General features: G+C 40.2%; 1 protein-coding gene across 4 annotated transcripts in view; it reads left to right on the top strand.

Moving 5' to 3' along the window:
* KIAA1210 (KIAA1210 ortholog) overlaps positions 1 to 21,711 on the top strand; it is a 66,267-nt gene that overhangs the window by 9,053 nt on the left and 35,503 nt on the right. For 2 of the 4 annotated variants that reach the window (XM_072125499.1, XM_072125500.1), the window contains exon 2: positions 2,692 to 2,744. The exons of 1 other annotated variant lie outside the window; for it this stretch is intronic. Coding sequence is in view for 1 of the 3 variants with exons in the window: in XM_072125498.1 (XP_071981599.1) it covers positions 12,449 to 12,483 (35 nt within the window). In the remaining 2 variants the exon portion in view is untranslated. Of the gene's footprint in view, positions 1 to 2,691; positions 2,745 to 12,295; positions 12,484 to 21,711 lie in introns of those variants that run through there. One more of the 4 variants, XM_072125498.1, reaches the window with a different exon arrangement.

Below are 21,711 nucleotides of genomic sequence, written 5' to 3'. Positions count from 1 at the left end.
CTCTAGGGGTCACTACCAGAGCTCCTTCGTGCTCTGGCTTCACAGGCTGTTACACTATGCAGGAGCACTTCCCCCTTCCACTGTGTCCAGCACGGGGGGGTGGGAAAGGGGGGCTGTTGCGTTATCAGAGCCATTCTGGTCCATCAGCATGATTTCAAAAGTAGATTTTAGAAGGAAGGAGGCCACGGATAATAAATATAAGAAGGTTACCACAGTCACAATGCCTGGGCCATGAAAGTTGTGGTCATAAATCTCATCTGGAGGCATAAAAGAAGTCAAGTGAAATTACTGGGTGGGACACAGCCTGTTTCTCTGTTTGGGAATCCAAATCTTGGTCCACATGCCATTAAAAAACATTTTATTAGTCTGGGGTCCTTTGTTGTCATGAACATGAAATATATCTAAAACCTTTTATGAGGAACAGCTGGGCATGGTATACGTTTCATGTCTTCTTAATATGTATTTTTACATCTCAATTATATTTTTGTTTTTGGTTATTGTCCACTACATCATCCTACAAAATAGTTTTCTGGAAATCATTTTTAATTTAACCAATAATTTATTGCAGGCTTGTGGAATGGTTTCTGAGACTTCAAAGCTGGCTTGCAGGGGAAGATGCTGAGAACAAATAAATGATCCAATGCTAGGATTATACGGTGCTCTTTATACCGCCAACACAACAGTGTATGGAAGGAGACTTCAATGAAGTGTATCATATGTTTCACACCAGTTTGTGGAATTAAATGTATACGAGAAAAAAGCTCATTTGGGTCACTAAGGGTTTTTGTGCCAAAATTGGAAACTTTTGGTGTATTCATTCCCCTCACCCCACTTTTTGCAGGAAAGGGGCTTTAGCAGTGGCATGACTTCTAGTGATTTGACTGATAATGTTTTTAATTTGTCCTGCACATTACAACTCCGGATCCCAGTTGGCATAGAGTTCAGTTTTTGGCAAAGAAGAAGCGCCATATTTTTCCAGAGGCTTATTCTTCTTATCCCATAGACTCCAAAGGCAACTTATTGTATAAATATACATTTGCCTGCAACTACTTGGTAGATCAGTAGAAGCAGCATATTACTGAGAATTGCTGTACAAATATGCCCCCTACCAATATGTCTAAGACATGTCAATGTGTAGAAAGTCCCTTATAATAAAGCATAAGCTGCATTTGCTAAGAGCTAAATCTAATCAGTGGTGACTTCTGCAGCTTTAGTACAACTGTCATAGTGGTTATATATAGAATATGAATGTCTTTTATATTATAGGGTGGCAACGCAGCTCTGTTCTGTTATCTTATGTAGTTAGTACTTAAAGGGGACCTTTCAAAACCTCCACCATTTCCATGCATCCTTGCAGTTTTTTGACTACGGTACTTTTGATAGACTTAACCATTCTGTATCAATAGACTGAGAAAGGAACGGATGTCCCCTCTACCGACTATGTAGTGAATTCATCGCTCTGGCAGGCTACTTTGCATCAATATCTAAGAGGGGGGCTTTCCAATACAGACATATAGCTGGGATATACAGTCCCCAAGAGATGTGAAGTTTTGGGGTGATTTAATACCTGTTGACATACACATTGAACAGCACACTGTGTTCTTAAGTTACCAATCTTCACTATAAATTTTAGTAAAATACGCTAATAAAAGTTAAATTTCAGTACTTGTTATGGTATAAATGGGCCAAATGATAGCCCCCTTTTGAACAGTTAATATCCAAATTTGCCTCTCTACTGTCAGGTGGCATTGGTTGCTCTGGAGGGCACAAGAATCGGGGAGTGATGCCTATTAGAAACACGCAGGTAATCGAGATGGTGCAAGGCCCTTTCTAAAGAGGTTATCCGGATTATTAAGTATTTTTAACGTGAAAATATTAACCCAAAAAAGTTCATCATGCTCTTTCTTCTCTACATTCCCCCACAATTACCGGTCCGGCTTACTGGTCGTTAACAATTACTTGCTGAGGTGGTTATGTGGAATACTAGTGGCTGAATAGTCATTTCCCTTTTGTTATAAAGGACAAGGGATAAAAAAAAGAAAAAGATTAATTAGTTAGACGACCCCCCCCCCCTCCTTTTCATCATTTATAGGTCAAAGAGAGTTTTTATTTCCCCTTCTGGTGCTGTGAGTGTATGTATATGTGTATGTATGTATGTATGTATGTGTGTGTGTTATATGTAAAATATTTATTTATTACAAACAAGGATTATGTAATCAGATAAGGCAACTACAAGCGGTCCCCCACTTAAGAACACCCTACTTATAGACGACCCCTAGTTACAAACGGGCATCTAGATGTTGTTAATTTACTGTACTTTAGCTGTAAGAGTTAATATTTATTATTAATCATGGTTCTTATAACAACACAAAATTTTTAAAATCCAATTCTTACACATACCAAAAACTATTTTGGCTGGGGTCACAATTCTAAAATATATAGTTCCGACTTACATACAAATGCAACTTAAAATCAAACCTACGGAAACGTATCTTGTACATAACCAGGGGACTGCCTGTACGTTGTACCTGCATTTTTGACCACAGATACTGATTTGAAATTAAATTGAGATTCTGTGTATATTAGAGCATGACTAGTGCCTGTCTAGTTACGTTAGTATATTTTATACCTGGTAGTAGTATAATATTGTGTTTATTAAAAGCTATATTCACATATTCTTATCTTTTACAGATTGATATATTGATGCCATCCCGTATGGATTGTATGTCATGAGTATACTTTAGGTAAGTAGTCATAGATGATGATGTATTGTATGACATTTTGAAGCATATGTGTAAGGATGTTTTATTTCACCTGTTTAATTATGACTTTCCTACCATAACTTGCATTGATCAGTTAAAGAAATAATAGGGAGGACAGTATAACTGAAGTAAAAAAAAAAATGGCTCAACCATTAGGCAGCTTCTAGCCTTTCGTAATTACTATACTTTTATTTGTTGTGCATGCCTAAAGGCGGATCATACTGCCGACCTATAGGTTCAACAAGGTAGATGGTTAGTTACGATTTCATTGTTACAAGGACAGGTTTCTTCTTTCAAATTTGGTTTATAACCAACAGCAAACTTTCTTACAATATGACATTACAGGCAGTCCCCGGGTTACATACAAGATAGGGACCGTAGGCTTGTACTTAAGTTGAATTTGTATGTAAGTTGGAACTGGTATATTTTGATGTACAGTAACTCCAGACAAACAAGCCACGGTGATGCCAGGGATCGTATACGGGTTGCCGATCTATGCAGTAAGTACGGGAAGTAGTTACCTGCAAGCTCAGGCTGTGAACTGCCTAGAAGCCCTCCGCCCACTGACTTGTAACTAAGGAAGCGTGAGATCGCATCCTTAGTTACCTGATCCCCGGCACTTCCGTGTCCGTGCTTCAGCGTGGAAGTGCCATGCGCATGCGCAAGGCTCCCGAGAGTCCCGTTTGTATCTACGGATTGTACGTATCTCAGACTGTCGTAAGTCGGAGACTGCCTGTATTCAAATCATTATAAAATTATGTTTTTATTTAATTTTTATGCGGTTGAAACCTCTGAAAGTTTGTAAACTAGAGATGTCACATGTCATAACACTGAAGATTTCCTAGCCAGCATGAATACTATCTTTATCTACAACATTCCCGTATGTTCTAACAAGGGAGCCATAGTTTAATGATATATTTAAGTTTTGGCTGCTGCTGCTACTCCACAGGAAATACCAGACCTTACACTGTCCAATATTCATTTACATCCCACATCAGCCCACAAAAATGTCCAGCTTCTCAGCATTTGGTTTTTGAATTAAAGTATCCCAGACTGATACCAACTAGTCCAGCCTGTCCTTTCTCTTAAGGTTATTACCTTATGATGTTTTTCCTTTTAAATATAAACTATTGAGATAAATTAATTCTGACTTCTACGATTATGTTCACACAGTGGAGATCCGCTAAAGAAAATTCCTCATCTAGAACTGTAATCCCTATCATATTTGCATTTATTTTGAGACTGTTTAAATGTGCTTTTTATGGCCTTTGTAACTACAAGGACCTTTATTCACATGACTGAACCATTTGCACATATTTTATATTTTTGTCTCTGTGCATTCGTGTGGCATTGTTTTTTATTTTTTGTCCGTGAAAAAGTGGATGAATCTAAAGAGTAAGTCCTAGCAACAATCCATTTTTCATGGTGTCAATCAATTTTCTCACTGACCCATTGATTTACATTGTAAATTAGTGATGAGTAAAAATGGTCCGACTAGGGCATGCTCTTCTTTTTGGGGCTAAAACATATGGCTCTGGTTGGTCTGTATCCAACACGTTGAAATCGGCTCTTGTGGTACCTGTACATAGTTCAGTTTTGTATAACATGATGTGATAATTTTAACTTTTATACGTTTACAAGGTTCATGATTTCAGCCTCGGGTGCAAAATGGAAACTGTGTTGTGTGTGTGTATATAAATCTATTTGTATTCATTTCCATTGTAATATAACTACTCTAAAGCTGAACACAAGTCATTTGACAGAACTCTCAGGTCTTTAAAATTTGGTTAAAGGGGTTTTCATGGACCTACATTATAGAGACCTCAACGTTTAGATGAACCAACCATTCACTTCACTTCCTATCAAGCCTTAAGTACAATGACTGCTCAACATTGCAGCTCAGCCCAAATCACTAGGGACTTGTCTGTATACTAGACACATGATGCACATATGTAATTATTTAGAGACTAAAAATTGTAGACCTAATACCAAGTTACCAGTGTTGGACTGGGGTTCCTTAGGCCTAAGAATAAAATTATTCTAGGGCCCCTTCATTCATCATCCCTTAGTAAATAGACCTAAAGTCTCTAAATTAGGCTGTCTAATATTGGGTTCCATTCTCTAGTAATCCTCTGGTATTCTGCGATACTGCAAGTTACTGGATACTCGGCTTCATGTTAAAAATACCTTATGAACCAATATCCAGAAGAAATGTTGAAAAATCTCTTCTGTAGACATGTTGGAAGTTCCTCCTACATTCAGTGAGAGATGAAATCCAGGTCACTCCGGCCATATGGCTTTTGTCAGCCTTAAGACAATGTTCTCAGAATTTATTTTATAATGGTTTTGAAGAGCTATTGCCTCCCAGTACATTTTATATGAAACATGCTGTACTACACCACACACTGAGTGTTACAGATCTGTCCTTGTTTTCTGCTGTACTTCAGAGACAGAATCAGTTATGTAGGGATGCAGCAGTTTGCTATACGTCTAATGTTAGTAGTTTTTTATAATTATGAAATAAAACACTAAAACATAATATTTGGATAGGAATTGAAGTAGCAGTATCAGGATTTTCAAGCTACGTTTATAAGTGGGACTTGCTTTTGATGTTCCCAATTTTCTCTTAAAGGGATGGGGATAGATCCTTTATATAATTGTGTCTAAAGGAACCTCAGATGCAAATGTAAAACAAGAAACACAGTTGTTGCAAGTGTATTGTATCAATATCCCTTTAAGGGCTTATTTACCCAGCTGTATATTTGGTTCTTGATCCTGCGGTGATTAAAATGGACTAAATAGACCACACAAGGATCAGTGATCAGTAAAAATGGTCAGACTCTTTTGCTCTTCTTTTTGGGGCTAAAACATATGGCTGTAGTTGGTCTGTATCCAACACATTGAAATCGGCTCTTGTGGTACCTGTAGATAGTTCAGATGTAAAGCAAAGCTTTCAATTTTGTATATACATGATGTGATAAATTTAACTTTTATACGTGATTACAAGGTTCATGGTTTCAGCCACAGCTGCCAAGTGGAAACTGTGTTGTGTGAGAGTGTATAAATCTATTTGTACTAGTAACCATTGTAGTATAACTATTATATAGCTGAAAACGGGTCATCATATGACAGAACTCTCGGGTCTTTAAAATTTGGTTTGCTGCAAATTTTACTTTTACACCACTTCCAAGTGGGCATGAAGATGGCAAGTCCCCGCCACGCGCTTGCGCACTACCTATAGCCTGCTCCAGGAACTTCCACGCCACATGCTGCCTGCTGTATTTATAAGGTGGTTGGAGCCACGCAAAGGAGTGGGGGAACATCATCATGCGCTGCATATGCTAATGCCCCCACAATATATGCTTGAACAATATATGCTAAGAACATAGAGGACTGTGCTTCTGGTATGTGTAGTAAACGGCTTTCTAACTTTTATCTACTTTTTCTAAATATCTCTTTAAAATAAATAATACATACCTGTATATATTTGTGTGTACAGGCAGTCCCCAGGTTACATACAAGATAGATTCTGTATGTTTGTTCTTAAGTTGAATTTGTAACCCCAGTCAATATATTTTTGGTCTCTGACTATTGGATTTTAAAAATGTTGTGTTTTCATAAGAACCAGGATTAACAATAAATCTTAATTACTGACACATTTGGAAACTTATTGCTGGTTATAGTAGCCTAGGACTAAAGTACAGTAAATTGCCAACAGCCAGAGGTCCACTTGTAACTAGGCGTCTTCTGTAAATTTGGGTGTTCTTAAGGAGGGGGCCGTCTGTATATGTATATATAGTCTTGTTATCCATAGGTGTTTTATATATGCTAACTTTTTACGGTCTCCCATTCCCGTGAAGGAAGCAGGTACACATAGAGCTCTGTGTATTCCTACTACATACGGATCCTCTGCTTTCCTGCTCCCTGGTCATTAAGCAATTAGCCGTCTAGAAATGTATGAGAGAATTTATTTTTGGTGGTTGGAAGGAAAAATATTTCCTCAGAATATCATTTCCCCTTTAAAGTGATGTGAAGGCATTTCTAAAGCAAACACTGGCCGAATAAACTATTATCTGCCAACCATTCAACATTCATGGCTTTTGGGAGAGATGGTAAGGTGTTAGGATAAAATATATACTGTCTTTCACGTTACTGGTCTCTACTTCGAAGGAATATTTAGTGAGCACTAAAATGCCTTGTCTGGTTTAGTTTTGCTGGTCAGCCTTAGTAGATGTTTATAACCTAGTTTTTCCTTTTTGTGCTCCGTAGCCAGTTTTTTTAAGCCTATTTATTCCATATAACAAAATATGAATATATTACAGCATAATATGACAAAATACAAAACGTGTATTCATTTGTCATCTTTGCAATCGTACTGGCCCAAAGAAGACAGTGGAGTATATCAAAACAAAGCCTTTAAGAAAATTGTACAACTACATGAGTTTTTAAAAAAAAAAAATATATATTTTTAGTTTTTTGTCAGTTCAATTCCATTTGGAATTTCTTTATCCCTAGGACATTGCACAGAATATTAAATAGCACTACTAGAAAGTACATTGAATGATGTTTACTATGCCATGTCCACCAGTTTTCTGGTGGACACAGCATGTAAATGGGCACATTTCTGACCATTTGTAAGGTTTTCTGCCCAGCACAACATGTTTTCCGAAAGTATACAGACAAAGAGAAAGTTGTGTCTCAAAAAAGACAATACATTTTATTGTATGACATGAGTTCAAATTACAAAGGCATGACAACGCTAGCACAAATGTAAAAACCATTAAAAGGTACAAAAAAAACACATTGGGGCTCATTTACTAAGGGTCTGAGCGACAAATCAGGGGACGTGGCCGTCGGACAACCGACGGATTCGGAAAAACCATGAAATTTGAAAAAGAATTTGTGTCGCAAGATCAGCACTCACTTGCACCGGGACGAAGAAGGTGAACTCCGGCAGACTTTGGCGCAGCAGCGACACCTGCTGGGTATCGGGCGTACGACCTTGGTGAATGCCGGCAGACCCGAATCAGTGCCGGACAACGTGCTGCGGGATTCGGACTGAACCGGGTAAGTAAATGTGCCCCAGTATGACAATATAGAGCAGTTACATATGATACTGAAAATCTGTCTCTATACAATCAGCCTTTCATAAAAAGAAGCCCCTCTAGCAAATATCTTAGATAATAGTTAAACATGCATTCATATACACAGGAAAAAGGACCTGATCAATTTATAAAAATGTATATATGTATAACTTGGACGCGGTGGCAGGCAAAAATAATAGTACAATTGTATCAATGTGCAAGGCTACTGAATTGCAGCAGCATTACAATACCTTTAAACACTTCCAAGTATAGGTAGGTAGGACGAAAGGCTGACTGGTAAGGTCCTCATGTGTATCGTCACAAAGCGGTGGCTTCCTCAGGGGTAACTAGAGAGGAGGAAGTGTCACCTTACATACCTGCCATCCGGGAGTCTCAAGTACCCCACAGTCACGAGACGAGTGTTGTCAAGATGTTGGGTTACAATGACTGTTACTGTGGGCGTGCACACTGCATTACCAAACTAACCCGTGTGTGTGGCTGATTTTTCTATGGGAAGCTGCTGATCCTTTTTCGCTTTTGTATACATGTATTCCAAAAGTGCCCCGCCATATTTACATGATCTCTGCCAGAAAACATGCAAAGGCTAGAGCTGTAATCTCCACCAGGCCAGTGCCTATTGGTAAATACAACACCGGCAAGAAGGGGGAAGAGGAGGGTAGCAAGACTGGTTCACTAAGCGCCATTCTTAATAAATTCCCCCCAAATATCTTCCATAAAAAAAAAAAAAAAACTAATTATGGCAATGCAAAAAAACAGAAAAGGCCTGTAGGGGGCAAGGGGTTAGATATCCTGGCCAAATCCGAGTTCAGTGTGGCACCCCTCTGTTCCCTGTCTTGTAGTATGTGGTGCGTGTGTACAACCAGGCTCCTCTATTGTCCTGAGCTGGTAGAGTATGCTGAGATGCTATAAATCCTTTCTCTAACTTTTTATTTTTTTTTTAGATAAAAATTAGATTTCACAACAAAAAAAAGTAGACCCCTGCTTCATTTAATTGCCTAACATCACTTTCTCCATTTTTACCAGTTATTTGTCATGAATTGATGATTGGAAATGTACAGTTTTTTTGTGTAGTATTGATCTCAGTGGGAGTATTTAGTAGTGCTACTTTATGGGTATAAAAAAACAGACAGGAGCAATGTGTATGACACAGGAAATAGATTAAACCATTATATCATTACATTTTTGTAAAATCTGAAGTGAACTGATGGTTTGTGATGGTTGTGAAAACGTATAGCCACATTCTTAAATTGGCTGCACCGGTTTTGTGCCGTACTTTACTCATAAATACATGTGTATGTGTATTGCACATACATTTAGGATGTATTTGCACCAGTTTTATGTTGCACCTAAAGGGCCGCTCCAGTGCAGATTGACTGTGCGCGATGTTTGACAGAAATGTGGCACCCACCTGTTAAACTGAGTGCACCAAATAAAACTGGTGCTCTCAGTTTAAGAACAATTGCAGGATGCCCCAGATTATTGAAGTTTGTGCACTTGTCTTCAATAACCTGGCACACTCTCCACATTAGTGAGACAAACTGCATATATAAGATTGATCTGGCCCATAGTATCTGGTATAAAACACCTGACACCGATAACTTGCGTCTATGGTCAGCTTTAAAGAGGACCTGTCACCAGTAAAAACAGCACAAGGAGCTTCTTTCTTATGTAAGCAGCTCCTAGTGCTACAATAGATGCAGCAGTGTTACACTGCTAGCGTTATCCGAAACCTATGATAACGTTTGCAGACACTGCCGAACTGCTCTAAGCGGTCGGCTATATTCATGAGGGGGCGGAACTAGTAGGTGGTGATTGCCGCATGAAGCTCAGCAGTTGCCACCGGTCTATGGAGTGGGTGGGGCTGTCCGAGGGAGAAGCGGCGCCTCCGACCATCCCTTCATAAATACGCCCAACAGCTTACAGCGCGGTCCGGCGTTTCTATTGTACAGCGCGACACTGTGCGCTAGTGTTATTAGAGGTTTCCGATAATGCTAGCAGTGTAATACTGCTACATCTTTAGTGAGCAGCTCCTAGTGCCGTTTTTACATTTGACAGGTCCTCTTTAAAGTACCTATTCCTACTGACACCCTCAAGTCAAATACATGTACTTTTGGTGTGAAAGAGCATTCATGTATTCTCAGGGAAGAGATGGAAATAAGCTGCCATTGGTAGGTTATTGGCCATGTTGGAACTTGCATGGAGTACTTTAGGAGGTGCACTTTTATTTGTGAATGTTTTCAACAAATAACAAGCACATGTACAGGAACCCAAACAGTTCTCCGTTATCTGGATAAAGCAACTGCAACATCCCCCACCGGTGCCTAGCCCTTGAGGTGAGGCCTGTGGACAGTCGGGGCCCGCGGTACCGGAGTGGCTGGCGGTTGCGGCCTAAGCACGCTATGGTCACGGTGCTTGGTACGGGGGAACCGGAGGGCTGTCCTACAGCCTGGCAGGTCTCCAGCAGGGTGGTGTTGGCAAGAAATGATGAGGGAGAGGCTGCTATAGCGGATCTCCCTGGGGCAACCCCTTAATGTCCCGAGTGTGAGTCTCTGTGTGATGGACAGGGTGCCGGTATTGAAGGCAGCCGTATTAGCAGGGACCAGACGGAGACAGAAGTTGAAGAAAACAACTTACAGTTCTTTATTTGAACCGGCAGGAACCGCAGCAACGTGCCTTTAACAGGTAGATGGAGTGCTGAGATGTGAGTTGGAGGGAGCCTCAGGAGATAGTTCACCAGCCTGGATGTAGAGGGCAGGCTGGGAGGCAGCTGTGTCCTGGAAGGATGCTTCAGCTTGTCCTGTAGGGCTTCAGGTATCACCTTTAAAGGTAAGATGATACCCCTTTTCCTCACTACACTAACTCTAGTCTTAGACTCCACTCTTCAGAGGCAGGGGCTAGGCTCTTCCTGCTCTGGTATGGGCTAGACAGAGATTGCTCACTCACTCACCGATCTCTAGGATTCTCCTACACTGGAATCTCTCTGAAAGAACATTCCTGGCCAGGGGTTTTGTAACTCCTCTGGTCAGGTGGTGGCTGCTCCTCCAATCACATCTCAGCTTACAGAGCACAGGATGTAACACAGATCATTGGACAATAGCATCTTGCATCATACAAAATACTTAACCTCTGCCTTGCCAGGCAGGATTCACCACTGCAATATCCCCTATGTCCTATAAGGACCATGTAGTGTGATGTGGGTACATGCAGGTGGGACGTATTCGCAAACACTCCCTCGCCATTGCATCGGCGAGGGTGTTGCACAACATTCATACCACGTTTTATGCATACATTCAGTGTACACGCCAGGGAAGCTCCTTGAGATGCACACATTCACATAATATTATAATCAAAACGAGCAGCACACAATAATATTACCCAGGTGCCTAGACCCGGGTATCCTTTCCTGCAGGAAACATAAAATGGAATGATGTAGCAAGCTATAGCCTATAGGGTACAGATGCCGTAGTACTGTATACATCTCGGCCTCCACTGTGCGTACACTCAAGGAGGACCCCAATGATGTAAATGTCCATATAAGGACTGTTGCATCACTAGGGAAATCTCTTGAACACTGCCTGCTGCTCATGTTTACTCCGTCCGCTTTCAGGAGGTAAGCATATGGAGTGGCTCACTTACACTCCATATACGGACCAGCCTAGACACTGATCACACTTGAGGTCTAGATGACCGAAAAGTCATAATTTTGGATATACATCGTGTCTACAAAAAATATTGTCACTATTATGGTGAAGGCCAATGTTTTGATGCAAGCATTCAAATAAATCGGCAGTAAAATAAAAAGAGAAAAAAAATGGGTGTGTGCCTTGTTTCCAGTTCCTCATACATATGGGAATGAGAACCCTGCAATGAGCACAACCTATTAATTAAATTAGAGTATGGTTCCTCTGTCTGCATAATATATTGTATAAGCACTTCTCACTGGCTCAGGACAGTGAATAAAATGTTAAAACTTCCACTCTCCCTCTTGGGTTACTTTAGCTGAGGTAACCATCATGGTGAATGTATTCTCATTGCTGAATATTACAATGAAATTTCCTACTTTTCTAAAACAAAGATGCCTTCCAGCCAATCATGATCCTTACTGAGAAGATGCTTCATTGAAAACATGTGTCTGCAATCCAGAGAAAATCTTTCTAAAAATCCATCTGTTGGAATGGCCTTAAATTGTGTCCGAAGAGCATTTTTGTTGGACTACCTTTCCCGGTGATAACCTCAAGGATACTTAACTTGCCTCTGGGCAAAGCTGTCAAGCAGTTTCTCATGCTGTGTGCTTGGGATACAATGTTCCCAGCAGAGTGAGAGGGAATGAGAATGGAAAAGGGGAGGCCACTCGGATTCTCCGTATATGGAATAGGCACAGCCTCCTCACTCCCAGCCGGAGAGATCATGGTCTGCCTGTTAGCTGGGGCTGGTGTCTCTGCACATACTAGGTGTTGTATGTGTGGGTATTTACAGGATTGGATCGGGAGGACTTTTTTTTTTTTTTTTCAGTTTCTTCCATCCGGAGCTCAGGACACCTCAGCGAAGGCCATGCAATAAGTGGATTGTAGCAGTCAGACAATGTCTGCATTGTATAGTTGTCTGAAAGGTAAAAAGTAAGTCATCTCTGCATTCTTTGTTCCTTTGTTGCTGCTGTATTTAGATGCTGCCTTCCACAAAACTCAAGCTAGAAGAGGAAAAGCCGGTTTTCCTTCAGCTGTTGCCCTTTTAAACAATAGGATGAAGTGGCGTAAATAATATCTTTTTATATATGTTATATGTATGTTGGCATAATATATATCTGAGGGTCACTTTGTGGCAGATTTGTCACTTAGTTTCATTTAAGTATGTATATCTCTAATAATAGATTGTCTATCAATCGATAATATTATCCTGTCTGCTCCTCTTCATGTTGTCAAATGTTGTGATTGATGATTCTTCAGTGACTGCTTTAATGGCATGTGCTAAGTAATATTTTGCCAACAGGTATCTGTTAAGTGACCTCAAGCTATTGCAAGAATAATCCAGAGTGATAATGCCTGCGAGCTTATATATAACCATAGGTGTTGGCTAAACTTGTGTTTTTAAATCCACGTAATTAATGTCTGTTCAATATATGGAGGTAATATTATAAAACCATATAACCACTTCCAGCAGGGGGTGCAGTTGTATGATTGCAACAGCTGTAGTTTGTCATATGTATTCTGAGTATGACTTATTGAGCTAAGGCTACACACAGACTTTTGTGGCTAGATTTTCCATTAGTAACTATCAAAGAAACACAATGAGTTGCATGTAATTCATTGAACTTCTGTACACTGCAAGCGGTTGTCTTATAAAGGGCAGTATAGCCTATAAAGGAGTGGTGATAACTGTGTTATTTGTGGGGTTCCCATCAAGTAGGGGTCAAAATTGTGAATTAAGCAATAGCTATCAATATAATTAATAATATAATTAAGTATCAATTTAGTGCGTATCCTCCTGATGGAAAAGTAGGACACTCATCTGTTTCCATAAACCCTAAAGACATTGAATAGGATAAGACCACTTGTGCCGTGAGGAGGAAAGGAGAGCTTTGGACCCCAATTTAGTTATCAATCGATGGTGTCTATGTTTTTAACTTTGTCCCCTGAATATTCTACAGTGGCATATTGGAGTTTTGATAAAGTACTATTGAGTTAGGATTCTAAGAAATAATTTCTAATTTAATACTTAAAGGTGATGTGGCCATATGCTTTTAGAGGGCAGTTTGTGTGCTGGGTTCTTCCAGCCAAACCCAACTCTATTGAGTTAGGATTCTAAGAAATAACTTTATACTTTTAAAAGCACATGGCCACATTATCTTTAAGTATAAGGATTCTAAGAAATAATTTTTAGTTTAATACTTAAAGGTAATGTGGCCGTGTGCTTTTAAAGGTATAAGTTATTTCTTCGAATCCTAACTCAATAGTGTTGGCATTGGCTGGAAGTACCCTGTACACAAACAGCCCTATAGAAGCACATAGCAACATTACCTTTAAGTATTAGAGGGCAGTTTGTGTGCAGGGTTTTTCCAGACAAACCCAACTCTATTGAGTTAGAAATCTAAGAAATAACTTCTAGTTAAAGGTAATGTGGCCATGTGCTTTTAGAGGGCAGTTTGTGTACAGGGATCTTCCAGCCAAAATAGTTTGTCCATCATGTTTGCAATGCAAGCCTGTAAATTACTGCCACAAATTCCTTGAAAACCATTCTGTAGTCGTGTTTCACAATAATATATCATGGTTACTCTGTGGTGGATGGCTTCTGATATCCTGGGTCTTTATAAGTCTGCAGTCTTCGTGCTTGTACTTGTGTAGTTCTTGGCATGAATCGCAAGACCAAAGAAAGGTAGAAAGAATTTCTAAATAATTTTGCACACCTTGCCCTTATAGGCTGAATCTTATTAACCAAAAAATGTTGGCAGGAAACATCTGTGGTCTGATAATTTGGAACAGATCCACTCCTGGTCTTCTGGGATTGGTTGAGGAGATTCATTTCTGCCCAAGTGAAAGTATGTAAACTTTGCTTAAAGAAGGGAGGGTTCCTGTAGGTGTCTTATAAAATGCAGAAGCAAGAGGGAAGCTGACAATAGAATGTTCTCTGTGCCAAGTAACAACTACAGCTGTAATATCTATGCATATCTAAGAATGAAAAAATGATTTGAAACTTAGTTGTGTGTTTTGTAGTGTTAGAATTAAGTCTTTGCCACCGCAAGAAACAACTTTGAATAAAAGACTACCATTATATATATATATATATATATATATATATATATATATATATATATATTTGTTTTGCATTGTTATTGGTTTGCTTCTGGTGATAGAACTTCTTGTATACTACAAATTACAATCGATTCTCACATTTAAGAGGACCTTTCACCACCTCACACATGTGGATATTACTATACCATTAGTAAGGGCTCATTGAATTTTCTTTCTAGCCCCCACGGTTGCAGAGATATCAGTCCCAGTATCTGACCATTATAATCTGTGTTTTGTCAGAGAGGAGGATCTAGGGATGTGTGTTATGCTGATTTTCTATCATACTGTCCAATCAGCGGACAGAGAAGCTACTATAAACAGTAGTGAGCTTTGATTTCTCTTTGCTCATCTAGAGGCTTTGTTCACACACATTCTGATAATTATCTTCTGCAAACGTGATGTAAATGCAAATGAAGACCTGATGTAAACGCAATGTTAACATAAACGTGATGTAATGGTATTTACATTACATTTGCACAATCATGAGGTTTACATTTGCACTTGCGTTGTTTTTGCGCTTGCCTCCCATTTGCATCATGTTTATGTGGCACTTACATTGTATTTGTGTTTACGTGGCGCTTTTGTTGTGTTTACATGTCGTTTACGTGGTGTTTGCGTTGTATTTGCGTTCACATGGTGTTTGCATTCATGTGGAATTTGTGTAGGATTTGTGTTTATTTGCCGTTTACATGGCATTTGCATTTACGTTTGTGTGGTTGCAGTGCGTTTATGTAGCATTTGCGGTTACTCAGCGTTTGCAGCACATTGTCATTTACATTACATTTGCAGCATGTATGTTTATGTGGCACTTGCGTTGCATTTGCGTTTCCATGTAGTTTGCGTTGCATTTGTGTCACATTTAAGTTACCTTTCCGTGTTGTTTGCGTCGCAATTACGTCAGCATTTATGGGATGATTGTGTTGCCTTTAAATTCAGTTTGTGTGGCATTAACATTGCTTTTTCATGGCTTCTTGGGATGTTTACTTCTACATGGTATGTGCATTTACATGGCATTTCCATTGCGTTTCCATTCTGTTTGCATCATATTTTGTAACATTGCATTTTTGTATACACGGTGTAAATGCAATGTTAACTGAAAATTAGCAGAATGTTAACACAATACACAGCATCTAGATTGGACAGAATGAGAGAAGATTAGCATAACACACACCTACAGTCCCAGCTCCTCCTCTCCGACAAAACACAGATTAGAATGGTCAGATACTGCGACTGATATCTCTGCAACTGTTGGGGTTAGAAGGTAAATTCAAAGTGCTCCTGAATCTATGTAGCAGTGGAGTGCTAATATTTATATACGTAAAAGGTCCTCTTTAACTAATGGCTAAGTGTGTTATTCGGTTAATTCCTAATCATGAAGATTTCCCAAGAAAAAAGAAACCACATCGTTCAGCTATTCCATAACTTTCTCTCAGTCAATAAATTGCAAAACTGAATCATGGGAGTCCCATGGGAGTCAGGAGAATACGAAATTAAGTCTGTCCATCTACTCCAAAGTCAAGAGGTGGACGTCAAGGCAAAATAACAACCAGTTGGCTCATAATGCTGACACCTTACAGCAGTAGAGGTGATTTCTATGCTTTGTAATCGTGAGAAGACAGACCTCTATGCACGCACCGTAAGACATGTATTACACAAGTCTGGAATGGTGGTTCAAAAAAAGGTGAAAGTCAATAGACTGGGCTCGTATGGGTGAAAAAGGGTGTTAATGGATCGAGAAATAGAAAGAACTGTCAAGTTCGAAGGGAAGCCTGAATATGGGGTTGTTTCATTGCTAAAGGCAATATATCCTAGGATAAATGGGGGTCTCAATGCTGGCCTTTATGTGAGTATCCTACAAGATGAGTTCCTTCATACACTTGAGTACCATTGATATGAAAAGGACTACCTGAGAGCTACGACCTGAGTTGAGTTTTCCGCACTGCCTTTTCTGACTATTTAATGTCTCAATATACACCTGTAGGCTCGATTACTCTATGGCCCCTGTTAACATGTATAAGGACTGTATAGCAATCCGTTTATCAATAACTGACTATAGATAAAAGGCAGATGGAATGCTTTGTGCCATTAAATGTGTAATCCTACAACTGCTGACCAAGGATCTGACACCATAAAAGAAGAAAACGCCAAGAGTTAATACACAATTTGTGACTATCATTGTGTAAATGGGTGCTGCAGCCTGATTTTGGGCAGTATAGACATGTGCACCAGCAGACACTGCCACATACCTGCTGCAATAAGAAGTTAATGTGCAGAAAGATAAATATATAATTTTCACTAAAATGACATCAAGTTTTATTTTGGTAATGTGAATCCGCATTGCAAGATGGCAGAATCCCATTGAAAATTTGCACCCACAGAATAGGTGATAACTTGCAGATTGGTAAGGGACTAAACACCAAGACCCTTCTCTCATCCCGAGGAGGTCCCATTTTTTTATGAATGAAGCGATGGGTCTCATTGTTACTCAGTTCATATCTATTGAGACTTCTGGAGATATTGCAGTCAAATGAAGTGGCAAGGGACTTGTGTAAACCACTACTTTTCTTTCAATGAAGACCTAGTGGGGAATCCTTTGGATCTTTGGTGGGTCAGTCTGACCCTAAATTTGAATAGCTCTACCCACACATGACTGTGTGCTTTCTTGGGCTGCAAACAAACTTCGGTCCGTTGATTGCCGACTGTTAAATTGACTGCCACAGTCGCAAAATTTGGAACAGGAACCTACCGCATATACTTGAATATAAGCCGACCCGAGTATAAGCCAAGATTTTACACAAAAACTTGAAAAACCTATTTACTCGAGTATAAGCCGAGGGAAATGCATTGGTCACAGCCTCCCCAGTATATAGCCTGCCACCTCCCTGCAGTATATAGACTACCATCCTCCTGAAGTATATAGTCTGCCAGCCCCTGCCCCAAATATAATGCCTGTAGGAAAAAAACATATACTCACCTTCTGACCCCCTGAGGCAGGTCCTCTTCTATACAGCGATGCTCCAGTGTTCTCACGCGGTCCGTTGCAGGCACCATGACGTCAGCCGCTCGCTGACATCATAGTGTGTGGCAATGCCGTCACGATCCCTGCAACAGACGGCGTGGGGACATGGAGCCAGAGCATCGCTGTATAGGATAGGGTCTGCCGGGGAGGGGGAAATCGGAAGGTGCGTAGACAGGTTTCTTTTTTTCTTCTTGACTCGGGTATAAGCCGAGGTGAGGTTTTTCAGCAAATTTTTTTTTTTTGTGCTGAAAAACTCACCTTATAATGATGTAATTTTTCATGTAGAGATTACCTGGCTTTGTGACAATGAGAAACACTGCAGTGGACCCTAGAAACAGCCACACCACAGAACTAGATCCAGGCCTTGGGTGCAGCGCACATTTTTTAATTTCCTCTGCAAACAGTGGAATGGACTTGGTAATGCTGTTCTTTGTTATTTAGTGGTACGTTTTATTCCAGAAAAGGGAGCTTGATCCAGGAAATCTGGCCAGCTTTACTTGTCCTGGAAATGACTGCTTGTTTATGAAGCTACCAGGGGGCACATTTAACACTGGCAGCAAGTCTAGTCGGGGGACAATCTGGATGTGTGAGCCTTTACTAATGTTTATGTACTGGATGTTTGCTAGAACTGCAAATTTCAGGTAATATAGTTTGCTCTTTTTTTATTCATTTTTCCACCCTTTTTCTAATTCAGTAGTTTTTATAAAGTTTTATATGCTAGTGGATTATTATGAGGCCTATAAAAATCGCTGTTGGCACAATTCAGTCCAAGTTTTTTTTAAAAGATCAATATAAAGATGGTCCTGATTTCCAGATTTAGTTTTATGGTGACTTTTTAAAATTCTTTTGTGATCAAAAATGTATTGATTTATTTAGCTCACAGCTTTGCAGTGCAATGTTGAACTCGTATGGTGGTGCCACATGTGGTGGTGCAATGCTCCCTCCATGCTGTAGCTTCACAGGCTGTGTTACTGTGCAGGAGTACTACCCCTGAAACTCCCTGATGCCATGAGAAGACAGCAGGTAGAGGTAGGGGGAAGGGTAGGCAGTGTAACTGCCTGTGCAGCAAGAGCAAGGGTGGCTCTGGTAATGCCCCCAATTGCTCTTGTAGCTCAATAGCATAATTTTAAAAGTTGATTTTAGAAGGAAGGAGGCCATGGATAACAAATATAAGAAGATTACCATAGTCACTGTGCCTGGGTCTATGAGTAAGTGTCTCTGAATTATTATGCTTGATTTTGATAATAGATTTGCTTTAAGGCTCCATGCACACATCTATCTGCAAATGGCCATAGAGATGCATTGTGCATGTCTATGCTGGGCACCCACACAGCAAAAGGTAGGGCAGGTCTTATTGCGGCTTGGCTCCCTAAGGTCCAGCAATTACCCCCTACTCCTTCTCCACCCGGCTTGCGGCTCACGGCACATGTGTGCATGGAGCCTAAAACTGACCTTAAAATTGACCTCCAACCTGTCCTAAACCTATCTTTTTGAGCTTTAAATATGGGTTAAGAAATGTTTTGCTTTCAGCTATTGAATTACCATCTTTCTATTTAAAGGCAATGTTTTCCAACTATCATTTGAGCAATACTGTAATACCTTCTGAAAATGTCAATCTGCTTTTGGACCTTTCTGACTCTGTATATGGACTGCCTGAATGGAGTGGAATGGACCATCATTGTGAAGCAGAAACTGCCAGGAAGTTTTTATAGGCACAGGCGGGTCACGGGAAAGGAAGCGATAAAGTTCTGCATTGCTTTTGGTCTTTTGATGTTTGATGCACAGGGTTGACTGCTACCTGCTGAGTCAGAGAGACGTACCGATGTTTCCTGTACTTAGCAGCTTTTCTTCTGCTGCTGTTTTGTCCTGTCTGATACTTAGCAACTTTACTGCTATGTGTTTATAGGTATTATTCTATTCTTCAAAGACCACTTTATCCATTGTTGTAATTATTAATCTCACAGTGACTTGTTCCCGCTGTTCTATTCATAAGAGATCCATACATCTACAGGTCATGTGAGGTAATTGCAGAGATCCTAAAGACAAAATCCTTATTATTGTGTATTTCTAACCAGGAATGGACCTGAGTTATCAAATTATATTTCTTACTATTATCTATTTGTAGTGAGCCAAATGGCCCTCACTACTTGCTCTACTGGCAAGAAATGGCTAGGATAATGCTTTGTGGGGAGTCAAAAATGATGGTGTGGCACAAAGCTGCCAACTAAGGCAACAACTCCAATAAAGCCCCATGTACAGATGGGTGGCGTTGGGTTAACTGATAACCTTAAAACCAGGACTTGGGTTATTTTAAAGGGTCAGACATTGACTTACAAGGAAACTTCCTATAGGAGAGGACATTTTTCTGGAGAAGAACTGCATTGCATACTTGTTAACAGGAAATCCTGACTTAAAGGGGATTTCAGAAGTGGACGGAAAATAGACCAGATGGGGAGGGGAAAGAATGCAATAATATAGTGAAAGAAACTTCAATTTATATCCTTGCTAAATCACTCCTCCACACCATTCTCGGTTCACTTGAAAAAAAGTAAATAGCTGCAGTGGCCACTTGAAGATATGGATGTTTTACTGCTATAACCACTGAAACTGGAGGTAAGGACTATATTGTTGGTGGCAGGGGAAAAAGGGTAAGAAATGCTTATTTTTTATTATTATTAATTAATTTGATGGCGCATCTCCACAGTTCGTGAATCTTTGTGAATAGTTACATACTGGTTTAATTCTTGAGGCTGAAAGTTTGTGATTATTGTATCAAGTAGGGATAATCCTCCATGAGAAAATGTCAATTGTATCTGTAGTTTGCTAAACTGTAAGGCTCATTTCCCACTACCATTCAAACCTCCATTACTTGCCTCTGTTAAGAAAAAAGAACAGAGGTTTAACATATCAGTTAAAATCCCATTAACATCAATGTAAAACTTATGTCATCAGTTATGGTAAGATAGGCAGGTATGGGATTTTTAACCGATGTTTTCAACCTCTGTTCTTTACTTTTTTTGTAATGGTGGTAAGAAAAAGAGATTTGCACTGTAGCTTGAACAATGGAGGATTAGGTGTACCATGGGGCCTTCAGACGCCAGGGCCCTCCTCCTCCTCCGGCCCGATGACCACCACCGCAGCCTGTATTGGCCCCCCCTTTACAGAAATGTCCACAAGCACCCCTTTAGTGAAATGTTTACAGCAGGGCTCCCCCTTAGAGCCTCTAGAATCCCCCCCCCTCCTCTATACTCACCTCCAGCTTCTTCTCCCCATGGCTCCGTCTTCTCCTATTCCGAAGAAGAGTAGAAGACTGGGCCGGTAAGAAAAAGTCTGAGGTAAGCGTAGAGGTCTTTTTTTTTTTTTTTTTTTAACCAGGCTATTTGGCTGCGGCAACCTTCATATAGGGCCCGAGTATGGGTGTGGGCCCCTGTGTAGCCGAAGGCCCCGGTGTCCGCCCATACTTACACGAAGATCCGCCGTTGAGCGTGAACTTAGTCTAAAATATGTCAAATTATCCAGGTCATTAGTTTATAGAAGACTGGATATTATGCTAAAGAGAAACTAGTTTGGTAATGTTTGAAGGAGGAGGAATATGTTTTTATTTGTTTTTAAAAGAACCTAAGGTTTTTCAATCTAAATTCTTGGGACTAAGGCCCCTTCCACACTTGTGAGTGGGATACGCTAAACTCGCATAACATTTGCAGCAGGTGCTGCCTGGATCTCCTGGCCTAAATGCTGCACACTGGAACTATACTTACATGCTGAGTTCAGTTCCGGTTTGCAGCGTTTGGGCCGGTAGATCCAGGTCGCACTCGCTGCGAGTGTGATGCTAGTTCAGCGCATCCTACTCACAAGTGTGAAAGGGGCCCTACTTGGGACTTCCGATATTGCATCATACCTATGACTAAACATCCCTGATAGCTGTCAAGCTGTTATTGCCTTTGCCTTTACCTATTACCCCTACAGTAACTTGTTGTAGAATCTTCTATACTGAGTATTTAGTATGATCCCTTTAAACTATGCCTCGGACAGGCGTACAA

This window comes from Engystomops pustulosus, chromosome 9 (assembly GCF_040894005.1).
Source record: "Engystomops pustulosus chromosome 9, aEngPut4.maternal, whole genome shotgun sequence".
NCBI classification, from domain to species: domain Eukaryota; kingdom Metazoa; phylum Chordata; class Amphibia; order Anura; family Leptodactylidae; genus Engystomops; species Engystomops pustulosus.
This window is presented reverse-complemented; position numbering and strand designations above follow the sequence as displayed.